The sequence below is a fragment of the Octodon degus genome, unplaced genomic scaffold, assembly GCF_000260255.1.
Source record: "Octodon degus isolate 3935 unplaced genomic scaffold, OctDeg1.0 scaffold00379, whole genome shotgun sequence".
NCBI classification, from domain to species: domain Eukaryota; kingdom Metazoa; phylum Chordata; class Mammalia; order Rodentia; family Octodontidae; genus Octodon; species Octodon degus.
In genome coordinates this window covers 674,288-691,463 of record NW_004524955.1, presented here as the reverse complement: position 1 = coordinate 691,463, position 17,176 = coordinate 674,288, and the positions used below count along the sequence as shown (strand labels likewise).

The 17,176-nt window shown below is 48.3% G+C and overlaps 2 protein-coding genes across 4 annotated transcripts in view; both read left to right on the top strand.

Moving 5' to 3' along the window:
• Positions 1-54: 54 nt before the first annotated feature.
• Positions 55-5,577, top strand: LOC111814621 (zinc finger protein 543-like). Its single transcript, XM_023708501.1, has 4 exons — positions 55-1,270; positions 1,704-1,830; positions 2,590-2,685; positions 3,901-5,577. Exons 1-4 carry the CDS (start codon positions 1,103-1,105, stop codon positions 5,529-5,531), a joined length of 2,022 nt encoding a protein of 673 aa, XP_023564269.1. The 5' UTR covers positions 55-1,102; the 3' UTR covers positions 5,532-5,577.
• Positions 5,578-11,069: 5,492 nt separating this feature from the next.
• The window catches only part of LOC111814622 (zinc finger protein 543-like), an 11,568-nt gene continuing 5,461 nt past the window's right edge, over positions 11,070-17,176 (top strand). Inside the window, exons 1-3 of one of the 3 annotated variants that reach the window (XM_023708503.1) lie at positions 11,070-11,133; positions 13,186-13,312; positions 15,564-15,659. In XM_023708503.1, the coding sequence (XP_023564271.1) occupies positions 11,119-11,133; positions 13,186-13,312; positions 15,564-15,659 (238 nt within the window). In that variant the 5' untranslated portion in view covers positions 11,070-11,118. Of the gene's footprint in view, positions 11,134-12,630; positions 13,313-15,563; positions 15,660-17,176 lie in introns of those variants that run through there. The other 2 variants (XM_023708502.1, XM_023708504.1) reach the window with 2 other exon arrangements.

The following is a 17,176-nucleotide window of genomic DNA, read 5'->3' as shown; positions in this document are numbered from 1 at the left end:
GCGCCCCGCTGCGGGTCCGCTCACACCGCCCGTGCCCGCAGCCCGCCCGCCCTGGCCCTGCTCCGCCCTGGCCGTGGTTCGTCCGGTTCCTTGCTCCTGAGAGCCAGGAGCCAGCGCTCACGAAGCTGACGTGCGCTCTGCAGCCGGTCTGCACTCGGCCTTGCGGGTGACGCTGCCTGGGTCCTTGCGTGGCCTCCCTTCTGCCCTCATCAGGAACTGACCGCTGTGCCCGTCCCCAGGCCTGCCGTTCTGCTGTGCTCTGCAGAACGCGCGGAGACGGCATTCTAAAGCAGACTGCATTGCCTGGCGAGTGTGCTTCGTTCTAGACTGTAGTGTCGGACACGTGGCTATCGGGCAGGGGGACCACTGTCACTGAGGACACACACATTGGAGTAAAAGGAGTCCTCAGTGGCCTGCGGGTTTCCCCCGCCTTAACAGAGACTGGGTCTAGGGCATTGTAAGTGCTAGACAAGTGCGCTATCCCTAATGTATAGCCCCTGTCTCTCTTGTTTATCGGATTGGCGAGGTTGCCCTTAAGCTTGAGATCCTCCTGCCTCAGCCTCCTAGGTAGCTGGGCTTACAGAATTGTAACACTGCCCCTGGCCGTGTGGTCTTTTGATGGCCGTTTCTTCCTACTTAGGTAGGAGGGACTGACACGAGTGCAGGCATCAGGCTCTCATGGCCTTACCTGCTGTGCTGTCTTGGAGTCCTGTTCCTTGTTTCTGAAATGTGCTAGCCTCAGGGACAAGCCCTGACAAGATTCAGGCTGGGAAAAGAGCTACTGCACTGTTTGGAATTTTCCGCGAGCATCTGTGGGTCCAGCAGGGCTGCAGATGACCCCAGTGAGGTCCACGTGCTAACGTGGACAGATGCCACTACGTGATGTGTCTCTTTAATGAGAGAGGTGATGATGGCTCCCCTCTGTCATCCAAGTCCACAGAAATATGTTCAGAACTGGCTGGTAAGGATACAGAAGTAGACTTACTGGGAACGCAGTACAGTCCCATCACCTGAGGGGTAAGTGCTTGCTGAGGAACGTCACGTCTCCATGCGAGGGGCCTGGGTTCAAATGCTGCCTCTTTCCTAGGCCACGTGAGTGTGCATGAACTTGTCGTGTGGCCTTTCAGCGGAGATGACGATAGTGCTGATCTCAGGCGATGTGGCCGTCTCCTGTATTTCTTTTATAAGCATTTTTTCTTCTTTTGATAAGTGGAAAGGTGGAGAAACACTGAGCTGGATTAGAGGCTCAGACAAGCCACACAGCAAGCAGGTATTCATTTCCGGAGTCTGGTTCTTGAGTTGGGGTTCTAGTCACTTTATCATGGCCCGTGGCAGGAGCCAAGCACTCAGCGAGGACCGGTGAGGCTGAGGTGCAGTTGCTATTACTTTTGCTGTCGTTCTTTCCTATTCCTCAGTGTCTCTGAGCCCTTGCTGGGTGTGCCTTACAGCCCCCTGGGGATTGTCCCAGCTGTGTCCCAGTCTGCAGTGTCTTCCTGCCTGGGTAGCCTCTGTCATGCACACTGCTGGGATCTGGCCAGGCAGTACTCTCTGTGCCCTGGAGCACAGCCCTGAGCTCAGCCCTCTGGGGGTGCTTGGTGCTTGGCCCTTGGGTGTCTGTGCCTTTTGCTGTGCTTGAGTGACACAGACTCCTGTCCTGTCACCAGTGCCAAGGCAGATTCTGCTCCCTGTGTTTGCCTTCCCAGGTGTCTGTCACCTTTGAAGATGTGGCTGTGAGATTCACTGCGGAGGAGTGGGGGCTGCTGGACCTTTCCAAGAGGACCTTGTACTGGGAGGTGATGCTGGAGACCTGCGGGCTTCTGCTTGCTGTGGGTAAGGCCCCTCCACCCCCGGAGCCACTATGTCCTCCCTCAGTCTGCCGTCAGACTCCAGGCCTGGCCGGGCAGTGAGACCTCAGGAAGTGCCCTCTTCACTTTATAGTTTCTCTCATTTCTTTGCATTTCACTCTTCCTTCTTGGTCTCCTTGTGTCTCAATTAGCAAGATTTGGGAGGCAGAGTCTTGTGTTTGGTCATCAAGGGGAGGGATACATTAGACAGATATGAGGTTGCAGAACAAAGGCAGCCTTTTTATTATTTTATTTATTTATTCGTTCATTCATTCATTCATTCATCCAGTACCAGGGATTGAACTCAGAACCTGTGCTTGTCAGGCAGGCTGCTTAAGCTGCGGAGCTATCTCCCAGGCCCTAGGGGCAGCCCTTTAGCCAGGGATTCAGGATTGAGTCAGAATTTGTAATTTGGGTCCTTTGAGGGTTCAGTGAAGTTCCTGGGAAGGAGCTCAGTTGCACCAGACTGCAGGTCTCTTGTACTGACGTTCTTTGTGGGTCTCTTTCTATGTACAGACAGCCTTCCTGCCTCAGGGACTTTGTGGAAAGTAGTGTCAGGTAGTGTGAGACCGACATTCCTTTCTCATCTTTCTGTTTATATTGTTTGCTCACACTGCACTCTTGGAATTCTTCTGTAACCCAGAAGCTTTTTGATTTAAGTTTCCCCATCCCTAAGTTCTAGACTAGACTGAGAGGATTCTTTCCCCCACCAATGCCAGTGTTTCCTGCTCTCTACCATGTGCAGGCTGTCCTTTGTCCAAGTCAGAGCTGATCTACCAGTTGGAGCACAGCCAGGACCCATGGACAGCACCAGAAGCCCTCTCCCAAAGCTCCCATCCAGGTGGGTGCCAGCCGCTGGGGGTGCGAGTAACAGTAGCTGGCAGGGACACAGGAGACTGCTGCCTCTGAACTCTGGGAATCAGTTCTGGACAGCCGCTGGGGCAGTGGGGCCATGGAGCCTTTCACCTGAGGTTCCTTCTGCTCTCTGTATCTCAGAACTTTGCTAAGCCACCCCCCCAGGGACTGGCAGGGGCACAATCCAGAAGTCAGCTCCTGGCTCCGCTTGGGCTGAATAGGAAGCTGTGATACAAATGAGCCTTGTGGGCTTGGGGAAGGCACCTTATCTATGTCCTTCAGCCAGCAGCAGTAGAGCTGGCTGCTCTACCAGCCATGCTCCTGCTGTAATCTCACTGTACAGTGTAAGACCCAGGTCCATGGAGGTCGGCCGGGAGCTCGCTGCCAGTGAGGATTCATGGACCTGTTGCCTGCTGCCCACCGCACGGGGATTGATGCATCCCTGGCTGCCTCCCTCTGGTGGAGGGGAGAGGAGGAAATAGAGACATCCCTGCTTCTCACCACACTGCTTCCTGCCCACTCCCCGACAACAGACACACTCGGGGGCAGGGGCTGAAGACTGCCCTCGCTGTGCCTGGCAGACACACACTTGGGAGCCAGTGTCGCTTCCTTCTGGTACTCCTGTTAGTCATCCTCTTCTCCTTAGTCTTTTTGTTGTTTTATTTTGTTTTGTGAGACCGGGTCTTGCTATGTAGCCCAGGCTGGCCTTGAACTGTCAGTGATCCTCCTGCATCCTGAGTACTGGGATTACAGAAGTGTGCCGACACACCAGGCTATCCTTGTCTTGACTGTGACAAATGGGGCTCTCAATTGCAGACACTCTGTCACCTGACCCAAGCAGTCCCTCTTCTGAGTTTCCCTTTAAGAGTCTCAAGAACCCTATGCTAGGCTGTGGAATTTTGATGAGTAGAAATGAGGTCATGCAGTGTTGTGTCACTGAAACATTGCTGACTAGTGGTGTGACAAAGTACTAGATGAGATTTTTCTCAGTTGATAATGAAAAAGTGGTGATATTGTATGAAAACAAGAAAAAGCTTCAAGAGTTATAGGTATAGAAAGCAAGTCATTGCAAAAGTGAGTTTCCCAGATTTCAAATTATTCCAGGAGCAGTCTTATTTCTCATCTTATTCTTACAGAAATGCTGATTTCCTGGTGTTGCTGTCTCTCACAGTCCCTCTTGTGTATTGTATTTCTTTTTCAGGTAGCAGCACAAAACCCAGCAACATCAAGCCCAGACCTGCTCACCAGGCCTGGCCTGAGGAAGCCTGGCTCCAGGACCAGGAGATAGAAGGAGCCTCTGGAGACTCCCTGTTGTCACTGCACCAGAGTCAGGATGGGCCCTGTGAAGTACAAGAAGGACTTCTGAGACCTGGGCTGGCATCCCTAAGGGAGAAGCTTCCTGGGACTAGGAGCCCTCGAGGTGATGGCATGGGGTCGGCTGACAGTGTGTGTTCAGAGACGGTGCATGGGAACGTCTCTCCACACCCAGCTCCCTCTGTCAGTGACTCCCATGGGTCAGCTGCAGATCACTTGGTTCATGAAGGAAAAAATCCCTTCAAATGCAAGGAATGTGGGAAACTGTTTAAGAAGGAACGCTTTCTCCTTCGCCATCAGTGGGTTCACATAATAGTGAGGCACTACGAATGTACAGAGTGTGGGAAGTCCTTCCGCAAGAGCACTCAACTCCTCCAGCACCAGATGGTCCATACTGGAGAAAAGCCTTATAAATGTCTGGAGTGTGGAAAAGCTTTCAGCCGTGGGACTCACCTTAGTCGGCATCAGCGAACACACAGTGGAGAGAAGCCGTATAAATGCACTGAGTGTGGACAGACCTTCGCCTACCGCTCCACAATGATTTTGCATAACAGGATTCACACGGGAGAGAAACCTTTTGTGTGTAATGAGTGTGGCAAAGCCTTTCGTGATAAGGCAGGTTTCACTAGACACTACTTTATCCACACAGGAGAAAAGCCCTATCAGTGCTCAGAGTGTGGCAAGGCTTTCAACCAGAGGTCATACCTCACATGGCACCAGCAGATTCACACTGGAGTGAAACCTTTCCAATGCAATGAATGTGGGAGAGGATTTGGTGAGCGGTCAGCCCTCATCCACCATTATGTCACCCATACCGGGGAGAAGCCATATATTTGCCTGGAATGTGGGAAAGCCTTCCACCGTGGGTCATACCTCAAGCAGCACCAGCGCATCCACACTGGGGAGAAGCCATATGTATGTGGTGAATGTGGAAAGGCCTTTGTCCACCGCTCTACCTTCATCTTGCACAAAAAAGCCCACACTGAAGAAACACCCTATGAGTGCAAAGAATGTGGGAAAACCTTCAGCGATAGGGCAGACCTCATCCGTCACTTCAGCATCCACACAGGAGAGAAACCGTCAGAGTGCATGGAGTGTGGGAAGCTTTTTAATCACAAATCAGGACTCACCAGGCACCAACGGATTCATAGTGGGGAGAAGCCCTACAAATGCATGGAGTGTGGTAAAACATTTTTGCGGAGTGCACACCTCATCCGCCATTCCTTCATCCACACGGGTGAGAAACCCTATAGGTGCAGTGAATGTGGAAAGGCCTTTACCTGCAGCTCCTCCCTCACACAGCATCAAAGGAGGCACATGAAGAAGAACCCTGGGAGTGTGGTAGAGGAGGTGAGACCTTTCACAAGTGTGCAAGCTTCTGTGAACATAGAAGGACTCATATTAGGGAAGGACTTTCTCCCTGTAACCACTGAGGAACAGCACTGGTCAGGGGAATCCCCTGCCACTGCTTCAGGTCATTCATACCAGAGAGAAACTCAGTTAGCACCATCTCTATGAAGAAAATAAATTTTTGGGGGGGATTTGTTTGTTTTTGATACAAGGTCTCACTATGTACTGGCCTGTACTCACTGTGTAGCCTACGCTGGACCCAAACTTGTGGTGATCCTTCTGCCTCAGCCTCCTGAGTTCTAGGATTATAGGCATGCACCCACACAGCCTTGTCATTTGTAATCTGAAGAGTCAAGTTTGAAATTGACCCAGTCTGCAGTCTTACATCTGAGAACTCAGCCATGAGAAAGTGTAGTTGCTATTGTGCTTGTAGGAAAGGTCTTGACTACATTTGCTAGTGTATGTTGAAATGTTATCTCAGGGATAGTGTCATTTGGTTGGTTTGTTTGCTTGTTTTGTGGTATTGCCGATTCAATTCAGGAACTCTGTAGTGAGGTACATCTTTAGCTTTCTTTTTTATTATCATATAGAGTTTCAATAAGTTGCTAAGTTTTTTAGGCGCCACTAGAAGTTTTGATCTCCCTGTCTGAGCTTCCCAGAGTGCTTGGATCACAGGTGTGTGCTATCTCACTTGGTTACTTCTAAAATATTTTTTTAAAATTTTATTTATATATTTATTTATTTTGGGAAAGAGTCTAGCTATGTAGTTCAGGCTGGTCTTGAACTATGTAGCCCATGCTGGCTGGCCTTGAACTTAACAGTGATCCTCTTCCCTCAGCTTCCTGAGTGCTTGCATTTCACTCATACACTTGAAAATGGTTCTTCTAAAAGGTTTTTTTTTGTACCAGGAATTAAACTCAGAGGTTTAATTGTGCTTGCCAGGCAGGTGCTGTGCCACTGAGCTTTATCTCCAGCCCTCTTGTAAAAGTTTATCTTTTCCTTTTCAATATCTGGTTCTTATTAAGGTAACTTTTGTATTACCATACAAAGCATAGGTTGAGTTTCTTTCATTATTATTGAGAAATTCATTTGTTCTCACGCTATTATAAAGACTATTATATGTTATTGAATTGCCTTTATGTCTTGGTCATAAGTAAGTGGGCATATTCATATCCGCCTATTTCTGCATTTTTAATGTTATTTATTGCCAGAGGCCAAAACCTCTGTCCATACTGCACTGTCTTGTGAAATGCATAAAGTAGTTCTATACTCCTTGTGGTAAAAATCGTGAAGTCTTTCCCTTTTTTTTTTTTGTTTTGCAGAACTGGGGATTGAACTCAGGCCCTTGCGCTTGCCAGGGAAGCACTTATTCTACTGAGCCATCCCCCTGGCTCCTCAGTTTTCTTTTTATGGGTTTATTTTTATCTTTTTATATTTAGGAAGCATGTTGCTGTTAAAGAAACTTTGCAAAACTGTACAGTAGATTCTTAAAAGATTTTATATGTTGAGGCTTACATGAATTATTTTCTTCTCTAAATCTCCTTTCATTTATTTCATAAATGTTTTGTAATTTTCAGGTAGTAAACCTTGGACATATTTTATTGATTTTTTTTATTTTTTTGGCATGGGTGGGAGTGGGTTTGGGACTAACCCAGGGGTTCATCCATTCTAGGCAGATACTCTTATCACTGAGCTAAATCCCAGCGATGGTTTTAAGTTTTTGTGATGGTTCTCACTTGCCTACACTGGCCTAGAACTTGTGGTCCTCTTGTGTCAACCTCTGGAATAGCTGGGATTGCAGGTGTGCACTATCACCTGCTTGAATTTAATGTAAATTCTTTTTGTGGGGCCATTTTATGTGAGATTGACAGGTTTGGGGCTTTTTTGGTGCTGGTTGTTCAGAGATGGGTCCTCTATGTTGGCCTCTAACTCTTAGGTGTAAAGGATTCCTTCGTTTTAGCTTCTGCTTGAGTAGCTTAGATCACAACTACCACCTCACCCAGCTTCACACTGCTGTTTCCATATGAGCATTCATAGAGAGGGCTGTTTCCAAGTGTTGACCTTGCATGTTGTGGCATTGCCTAACTCAGCTGTTAGTCCCATCAATATTTTTAAATATATTCCTCAGGATTTTTTTCATAATAACATTATTTGCTAATATTGAACCAATTTCTAATCTTCATTACTTTCATTTATTGTCATATTTCAGTATCTTTAAGTATGATGATAAATAAAGGTGAAAAGTAGCTATTCTTTATACTTACGTGATTGATGGTTGAGGAAAATACTCAGTGTTGAGCATTAAACACAGCACTTTCATGATAGAGGATAATGATAGTGATAGATGATAATGCAATGTAGAAAGCTTCCCTTCTTGGGCTGGGGAGATAGCTCAGTGGTCTAAGCGCCTGTCTGGCAAGTGCAAGGACCCGGATTTGATCCCTGGTGCTGCATGCTATGCTGGCCCTGCTGAGCTGGCTACTGAAACGGTGTGGTGGCGCATGCCTATAATCACAGCACTGGGGTGCTGAAACATGAGGATCAGTACAAGTCTGAGCTGCTTAGTGAGTCTGTATCAAATAAATAAACTATTTTTTTAAAAAAAGAAGCTTTCCTTCTAAATTGCTGAGGGTATCTATTAAGAATGAGTGTGGTGGGGCCGGGGAGATGGCTCAGTAGAATAAGCACTCCTTGGCAAGCGCAAGGGCCTGAGTTCAATCCCCAGTTCTGAAAAAAAAAAAAAGAATGAGTGTGGAAATTATGTAACCTGTTTTCCTACAGCCTCTGGAAGGGTAGTTCCTGCAAAACAGTCTTGAAGCGTCCTGTCATTCATTGAGCTGGTTTGGGTTCCCAAGGATGGTGCACTAAATGCCAGGATGATCAGTCCAGACTATTAAGAGACACTCATGTGCCAACAGATCTTGATTCCCTGAGCCCTACAGTTACTGGTCCTAAGACATTTTCCATGGGTCTTATTTTCAGGTACTCTAGAGAATGTATTTTGCTGCCAGCCCTTCTCCACCATTTTTAATCTAGGAACAGCATTGAATGAACTTGTTTTCTTTCTCACTAAATCCTCATTTCTTCAGAAGTGGTGGACAGGACAGACCTGAGAGGCCTGGAACTAGCCCTATGGAGACATGATGCTGGAGCGAAGGGATACTTGAGTCTTGAGAATTTAAGACAGTATCTGCTCACAGATTTTTTAATTTTTGTGACCAAAATATTTGTCATGCATCTCACAATTTCTCAGCTGTATTGTCAAATGACTACTTTATTTTGCCACCTTTGGAACAGAATACAGGGCAGGGGCCTGGCAGTGAGACTATCTTTTGTTTGTCCTTAAACTGATTTAGAGGACATTTAAATTTTTTTTTTAATATATACATATATATTTTCTTTTTGAAATAGGGTCTCACTATGTAGCCCAGGCTGATCTCAAACTCACAACTATCCTCCTGCCTCAGCATCCCAAGTGTTGGGCTTACAGGTGTGTACTAGCACCCAGCTTTCACTTCTGCTTTTTGAGACAAGGTCTATGTAGTTCAAGCAATCCTTGAACTCACTATCTGGCCTAGGCTGGCCTCTAACTTGCATTTGTCCTCCTATCTCAGCCTCCACAGTGCTGGGTTGACAGGCATATGCCACCATGCCTGGCATACAGGACAACATTTAGAAAATTCATATCCATGTCCTCTATTAATTTGGAAGTGTATATGTTTTCAGGAACAGGAACTTTCTGATCTTGTAGAGACTGTCCATTCCAGAAATACCCAATCCCAAGTGGTAGCGAAGGACTTCTTCAGTGTGTGCCTTCCATAGGCAAACAAAACTCTCCGGAAGTCCAGTCCTTTAACTGCTGCTTTTGTGCAGGTCTCACAAATGGAGGAATTAACTCTGCTGTCACTATCCAGGGCCAGAAGTCTAGAACTAGGGACAGCCTCTACTGAAGTAATTCCTGGAGAAAGAGGGCCAGGGGTGAGGAGGACGGGAAAGAGAAGTGAGAAGAAAAAAGATGTGCCATGTAGAGGCAGCTAACAACCCCAGTTAATGTAAACACTACACCAGTAATATGAGCTAAGACATACACTAAGTACCCAGAAAGGGACAGGAGAACCTGAGGAGGAGAGAAAGGGGTTAAGAAAAAAAGCTGTAATATGTACAAGTAACCAGTGCCAAGATGACTGTAAGCTGCATGAACTGCAAACACATACTAATAAAACATGAAAATTTAAACCTGCCTGGCTTAATCTCCTGTGATCATTCCTTGTTGCAGAAACACCTAAAGGTCTTGCTCTGGCCGTTTCCTCGCTGCTGTTTGGCCAGCCCTTCTCCTGTATTTCTCCACTTGGCCTTGATGATATCATGTGTGCTCCTCCTCTTGGCAACTTTAACAGGTATCTCTTCATTGGTGACTGTCTCAGGATCTTTTAGCTTCACCATATTTCACTAATATAGACTGACATTTAAAATACGCTTTAGTAACAAATGAGGTTCTGAATTTTAAGAATTAAGCAAAGATAATCTGCCATTTCCTTGCAATTTGGGAAGCATAGAGGCCGGGGTACCAAACAAGACAAGCCAGAGCACCATGGGTGTTGGTGTGATCAGAGCCAAGAAGGGCTGTCGACGTGAGACAGCCACAACCGGATGAAGGCCACTAGTAGGAGGTCTTCAGGGAGCTGAATGATGGCGATCTTAGAAAAGTACTTCCCCTCATTACCTGATACTTCTAAAGGGCCAAGCGTAACAGACAAACATTCTTTGGATGTCTTTTTTCCATCTCTTCGTTGAAGGAGAACTGGCCTTCCTCTCCCAGGCCTGCCTATCCTATACTATTTATTTTGCTTGATTATCACCCTTTCACAGGCATCCTCATCATTCGCCATCCTACACCTTACTGCATCTGCAGTTGTGGGATCTCCAACCCAAGTTGTGCAACTCTTGCTCCTTCCCTGCGGTCAGGGAAAATGGCTCAAGCTTGAAATACTCTTCTTTGTTCCTTCTTCGTCTTCGCAGTGATTAGTGGTGACCACACGTGTAGACTGCCCGTCTGTATTAGCCTTAAATGTCATCAAAACCACCCACAACGCTGTTCCATACGGATATGTCGCATCTGTCCCTTTCCCAGACGTCCTTGAAATACCGGACTGCATCAATAGAGACCGGGAAAATCTAGGGCTGGAATGAGTCCTTTCTATGTACCTCGATCCCGCTAAATTCTCCTTGAGTCAAGCTCTGGCCAAATAATGGAGAATTTGGATCCCCGATTTATGTGCGTCGTGAGGAGGCGGCCCTGCGCGGAACTCACATAAAAATATGCTCTTTGAAATTTCCCGAGACTCCACAGATATCAGATTAAAAATAATTGCGTTACCCAGAAGGCATTGCGGCGCGCCCGGAGCTTGAATTGACCAATTGCAGCCCGGGAGAGGGGCGTTTCTTGCCGGAAACTGAGGCGGGACTTCGGATGCTTCCGTGTTCGTCATCTTCCCGCGCCCGAACCCGTCAGGTTGAGCGCCGCCCGCCTGCCCGTGGAAGGTGTGGGCGGCGCAGGGAGCAGTAAGCTCTGAGGGCCGCGTTTCCGCGAGAGCCTGGCACCACCTCCTTCCTCGCGGGTGTCCCATGGGCGGTGCCTGCTCCAGGCCTCCGCTGTGGTGGGCGGCGCCCTCACCGCCTGCGCCCTTCGCGTGGGAGAAACCCCCGGGCAGGGGGCAGCTGCAGGCCGCCGGCCCCTCGGTCCCCGGCGTCCGCGATGGCGGCGGCCCAGGTGAGTGGACGAGCGTCCTGGCCCCGCCGTCCGCGGAGTTCGTCCCGGGTTCCCCCCAACAGGGGCGCCGGCTGAGTGCGCCCCGCTGCGGGTCCGCTCACACCGCCCGTGCCCGCAGCCCGCCCGCCCTGGCCCTGCTCCGCCCTGGCCGTGGTTCGTCCGGTTCCTTGCTCCTGAGAGCCAGGAGCCAGCGCTCACGAAGCTGACGTGCGCTCTGCAGCCGGTCTGCACTCGGCCTTGCGGGTGACGCTGCCTGGGTCCTTGCGTGGCCTCCCTTCTGCCCTCATCAGGAACTGACCGCTGTGCCCGTCACCACGACGTGTTGCTCCGCTGTGTGTGGGGAAGTCAGGAGAAGTCACTTGCAGTCAGTTGCTAGACCAGCTTGCCTCGTTCCAGAGTCACTGAGTGCTGGGAACGCGGGCATGTGGTATGTCAGGCAGGGAGATCGCGGTGCACTCAGGACAGGCACATTGGTTTAAAAGGAGTCCTCAGGATCCCTTGGGTTTCCTCATCCTGGTACTCCTACCCTGGTTGAGTAAGATCGTGGTTTCATTTTCTTGCCACAGTGGAGATTGAATCTAGGGCCATGAGAGTACTAGGCAAATGCTCCTGCAGAATTGCACATTCCCAGTTCCTTTATTAAGTTCTTCTCTTTCCTTCAACTTGTGATCCTGCCTCAGGCTCCTATGCACGTGAGATTCCAGGATTGCATCACTATACCTGAACATGCAATCTTTTGATGGGTGTTAGGTTGGATTCACCCAGAACATACAGGCCAGTCCAGACCCTAGTTTCTCATGGCCATTGCGTGTAGTGCTGTCGGGACTCGTGTTCCTTTTAGCCTCAAGTATAACTCCTACCAAAGGCTGTAGGAAAAACAGCGCTTATTTTGAACTATGAGGTCCAGAAGGAATGTTGAAGGCTGCAGGAGCTGCCACTCACCAGACAGATTCCACTACCTTAGATGTCGCTCCAGTGAGATGGATGATGATGCCCTCCCCACCCAAGTCCACAAAAATGTTATCAGAATGTTACTGTATCTTGATATGGATACAGTAGTGAGACTTACTTGGAATGCATTACAATCTTGTGGACTGTGTGTTAATTCTGCTTGTAGAGGAAGGTTGTCCTTGCATAAGTAGTTTGCCCACCAGTGGACTTTGGCTTAAATGCTGTCTCTTTTGTAAGTTTGGGTGAAATGGTAGAGTTTCCTGGACCTCCAGTCTCTGGGTTTGAAACAGAGATCGTGATAGTGTTCATTTGTGGGGCTGCGGCCCATCACCTATCGATCCGACTGTTGTCTTTGTTTCTTGCTCTCTTTCTTTCTTTCGTTTGTTTGTTTCTTCCATCAAGGTCTTACTGTGTAGTTCAGGCCTCCTGTTCACTATGTAGTTCACACTGGCTTTAAAGTCATGGTTATCCACCTGCCTCAGCCTTCTGAGTGCTGGGATTATAGACGTGTGCACGCTGATCTCACCCCCAGCCATATTCTTCTTTTAAAAGCACCTTTAAAAAAATTTTTTTTCTTGAGCTAAGATTAGCAATTCAGGCGAAGAACAGTCTCATAGTTACACTGTCAAGTTGATTTCTGGAGTTTGTTTCTAACCCTAGGAATTTGGCTCCTGAGCTGTTCTTGTCTAGTCCCTTAGCCATGACACAGAAAGTCCTTATCAGGAGCCAGGTGCACAGCAAGGACTGGTGAGACTGAGGCACTGTTGCTGTGTCCATGTATTACTTTTGCTGTCGTTCTTTCCTATTCCTCAGTGTCTCTGAGCCCTTGCTGGGTGTGCCTTACAGCCCCCTGGGGATTGTCCCAGCTGTGTCCCAGTCTGCAGTGTCTTCCTGCCTGGGTAGCCTCTGTCATGCACACTGCTGGGATCTGGCCAGGCAGCACTCTCTGTACCCTGGAGCACAGCCCCGAGCTCAGCCCTCTGGGGGTGCTTGGTGCTTGGCCCTTGGGTGTCTGTGCCTTTTGCTGCGCTTGAGTGACACAGACTCATGTCCTGTCACCAGTGCCAAGGCAGATTCTGCTCCCTGTGTTTGCCTTCCCAGGTGTCTGTCACCTTTGAAGATGTGGCTGTGAGATTCACTGCGGAGGAGTGGGGGCTGCTGGACCTTTCCAAGAGGACCTTGTACTGGGAGGTGATGCTGGAGACCTGCGGGCTTCTGCTTGCTGTGGGTAAGGCCCCTCCACCCCTGGAGCCACTATGTCCTCCCTCAGTCTGCCGTCAGACTCCAGGCCTGGCTGGGCAGTGAGACCTCAGGAAGTGCCCTCCTTGCTGTACACAGCTCTGTTTTTTTTTTTTTTTTTTTTTAATCCCCTTGTTTGCTTTTGGATTCTTTGTTTCAGCAAGAGTTGGGAGAAAAATCTTTACTTACAGTCAAAAGAGGGATTTGTGGAGGCCATTAGGGTACTTTCTCAATGGATCTCTTCAGGCACTGCTGAATTCCATCTGGACATAGTATGGCTGAGGCTAAGGGTGTCTTGCCTGGCTTCTCATGAAGGTTTCTTTGTCACTGCTTCTGTAGTGCATCGTGCCTCTGTCATTTTGTCAAAGACATTGGTCATATAGTCTCTGAGGCTCTAGACTCCCTGTCTTCATTTTTCTATATGTATACATTGTTAGTCTATTTGTATGGTATGAAATTTTTTTGGCATCCTCATCCTTAGCAAGTGTGAAAAGTAAGAGTGTTGTAATGAGTCCTTTGTAAAGCTTGATGTACCCAGTATCAAGGGAAGATCATTACGGGATCCAGCTCTTTGCAGGACTCAGTGGTGAAAGTCTTTGCTTATAAAATGTTGATGTTATTTGATGTTCATGTAGATTTCCACTGTGCCTGTTTCTGCCAGTTACTTTCACTGCTGGGACAAAGTGCCCGACACATTGGCTGAGTTTACACACCTATAATATTCAATAACGGAACTTAGAAAAAATGGGGTATAACTATGAATGTCCATTTTGTATCTGTGTATTTAAAGTGGTTGGGATAGATATATAGTTGCATTCTCTTAATGAATAGAATGATTTGTTCTAATGGTGTTTGTAAATAGGATCACAAATCTGCATCTTGTACAGCAGTTAACCACTAAGAAGAATATATGCAGTGTATTATTTGTTGAAACTGTACTTCTGATTTGATTTGAAACTGTCTCATTGCTATCTGTTTGTCAATAAAACTTTGAAAAAAAAAACAACAAAAAAACCCAAAGTGCCCGACACAACTTAGGAGAGCTGAGGTACATTTTAGTTCGCAGTTTTAGAAGTTTCAGGCCATGATTGGTGGATCCAAACACAGAAGGAGCAGCTGGAAGGGTCTGGGCATGGACAGCTCATGCCATGTTGGCCAGGAAGCACCAGGCCCAAGAGTATGCATTTCCGGGCCAACATCCTCTAACCAGGCTAAGGCTGCAGCACAGGTGCCTCTTGATTTCTGTATCTTTGACCTTGGCCAGTCTGTTGATGCGGCTGTGGTTACAGTTTAGTCTTTCTCCTGTAGCAAGGGCCATATCTTGTCTAATAAGGCTCCTGGGTTAGTTCAGAGTACTCTGCTGGTTTGTGTTTTTGTACTTTTTTGTGGTTTTGTCTTTTGTCCTTGGTCTAAGTCTTTAGCAGGTACCTCATAGAAATCCCCACATCTTGTAGGATAGCAGTGGGTAGAGGACATCTCATGCAGCTCTTCCCAGAATTAGACTCTTGGTTAGTTTGAGTGCTCTGTGTTGTCATTTGTCTACCTGATCACTGACCATCAGGGTTGCAGTCTGGGAGATGAAAGATGCTTTTCTGTGTGCCGGGGCTGCAGTCACCTGGACCCAGTGATTAAAATCCAGTGCCAGTCCTGATTCTCAGAGATTTTGTTTCCATTGGTCTGAATGGCAAGGAGCCATTCCTAGGTCTTGCCAGTTTGCTGGGAGATGAAGGCTCTATAACTTGAATTAATTACAAAATACCAGCCAAGTAACACAGTATATGACAATAAACCCAGCAATGTGGGATACAGAGGCAGGAGGATTGCTGGTTGTAGACCAGTTTGTACAACTTGGCAACTTAAAGAGACCCTATCTCAAGAAAGCTGAATATACAGCTCGGGGTGAAGGCCCTGGGTTTAATCATGAGTATCACAAAAGAAAAAAGATACACCAGTTAAGTGTGTCTGGCCAGTGTTCAGATTCCATAGGGTGGAAATCAAAGGGTCTGGGTTTGTCTGCAGCCCTGTACTTTCTCTCCTGCCTCTGGCTCTCCCTTTGGCTGTGCTACGCTTTACCCTCTCTTCCTCCTATGTATCTGTTCTTCATAGGGCGTTTCATAGTTTCCTTTCAGGTTGCAATTCATGCAGTCTCTTTATCGAGGTCTCTTCCCCATCCTGAAGAGCTAGGTTGTATAGCAATGGTTCTCTCATCTCACCAGTCCCTGTGTTTCCTCCACGCGCAGGCTGTCCTATGTCCAAGTCAGAGCTGATCTGCCAGTTGGAGCACAGACAGGCATTGAGGAAGGCAACAGATGACCTCTCCCAAAGCATCTGTCCAGGTGGGTGCTGGCTGCCAGGAAGGTGAAGGTAACAGATTGGATGGTGGGGTGGTGACTTCTGCCTCTGCCCAGGTGTGGAAGGCACGAGGCACAGGGCTGCTCCGTCGAGATGGACCCATGCGCACTGTCCACAGCACAGGGGCTGACGCTTCCCTGGCCACCTCCAGCTGGCGGAGGGGAGATGAAGAAGTCACTCCTCTTCACCTCGCTCGGTGACAGCATGTTCAGACACGTGTGTGTGGAGGCCAAGGACCGTGCCCAGACTGTGTCTGCTCCTCAGTTTGTTCCTAAAGATTCACAGCCGTAGTATGTTGTCACTGTGTGGTGAGGTTGTGAGGGTCTGTGTGAGCTGCTGTGCTCCGTGCCTGCCCATAGCGAGTCGTTCAGGAGAAGGCTGCTGTTGGTGTTACTCCTGTTGCTCATCCTAGTGAATCCTGCTGCATTTGACCTTTGCGTCTGAGCTGTGAGGAGCGAAGCCTTTGCTGTGTGCTCTGGTTCCATCTCACCCCGACTCCTCTGCACACGCCCTTAGGACCAGCGAGCTCAGAAGACCCCTTCCTGTGTGTCTTTTTGCCCCTACTGTTTAGCAGAGCCCCACTGGATCCTTTCTGCTTCCGCCTGGGCTGCTGAGGGCCCTGGGCCATCGTGCACTGGCTGGCGCCCTTCAGAGCCCGTGTCTTCTGCTTTTGGCCCTCGTCCTGGCCGTGCACTACTCCCCGTCTCCTCTGCACCCTCTCTGCAGTTGTGGCTGGGTGTGCGGGCATGGAGTCTGTGTCACATTCACTCTGCACTCTGCCCTGGCCATTCCCTCTGAGTTTTTCTTTAAAAGTCTAAAGAACCAGTGCTGGGTGCTGTGGGCTATTGTTTCCTTGTAAATGAACTGAGCACATGTACAAATGCAGGCTTTGGTTGCAGTGCCTTGGGTCATGAACGCTTTTCTGCGAGAGCAGTTTGGTTTATAAAATGTGCAGAATTTGCTTCTGTTTTCAAACTCTGCATTGGGACAGATGTGACCATGGCTGCCTTCCTCTTCTGATGGGGTCATGGCTCCATTAGTTGAGATCATAGTTGTAGACACACCTGTGCACACTTGCTGAGCAGGCTTTTGCTTTTTCTTTTTTATTTTTTTGGCAGAACCAGGGATTGAACTCAGGGCCTTGCGCTCACCAGGCAAGTGCCATTTCCCTGGCCCTGGCTTTTGCTTTTTAACACATACAGTCTTATTCCAGTAATGCTCCAAGGGATGTGCTGCACGAGTATGGTGCTAAGAAGAAAGCGCAGAGTGGTAGTAAAGGTGGTCACAGAGCGCAGAGCAGTAATGAAGGTAACAAAATGCAGAGTAAGAGTGGTAGGACGGTTGTGAAGAAAATAGCAATTGAACTGCAAGTGGAAATGGTAGCAAAGCATGTGTGTGGCACTCATGTGAATGATCTGGCCTTGGAGCACAACAGGATGAAGTTGACAATCTCAACTGCTTTGAAAAATAAAGGTACTGCCAAAGGAACTGATGTGACAAT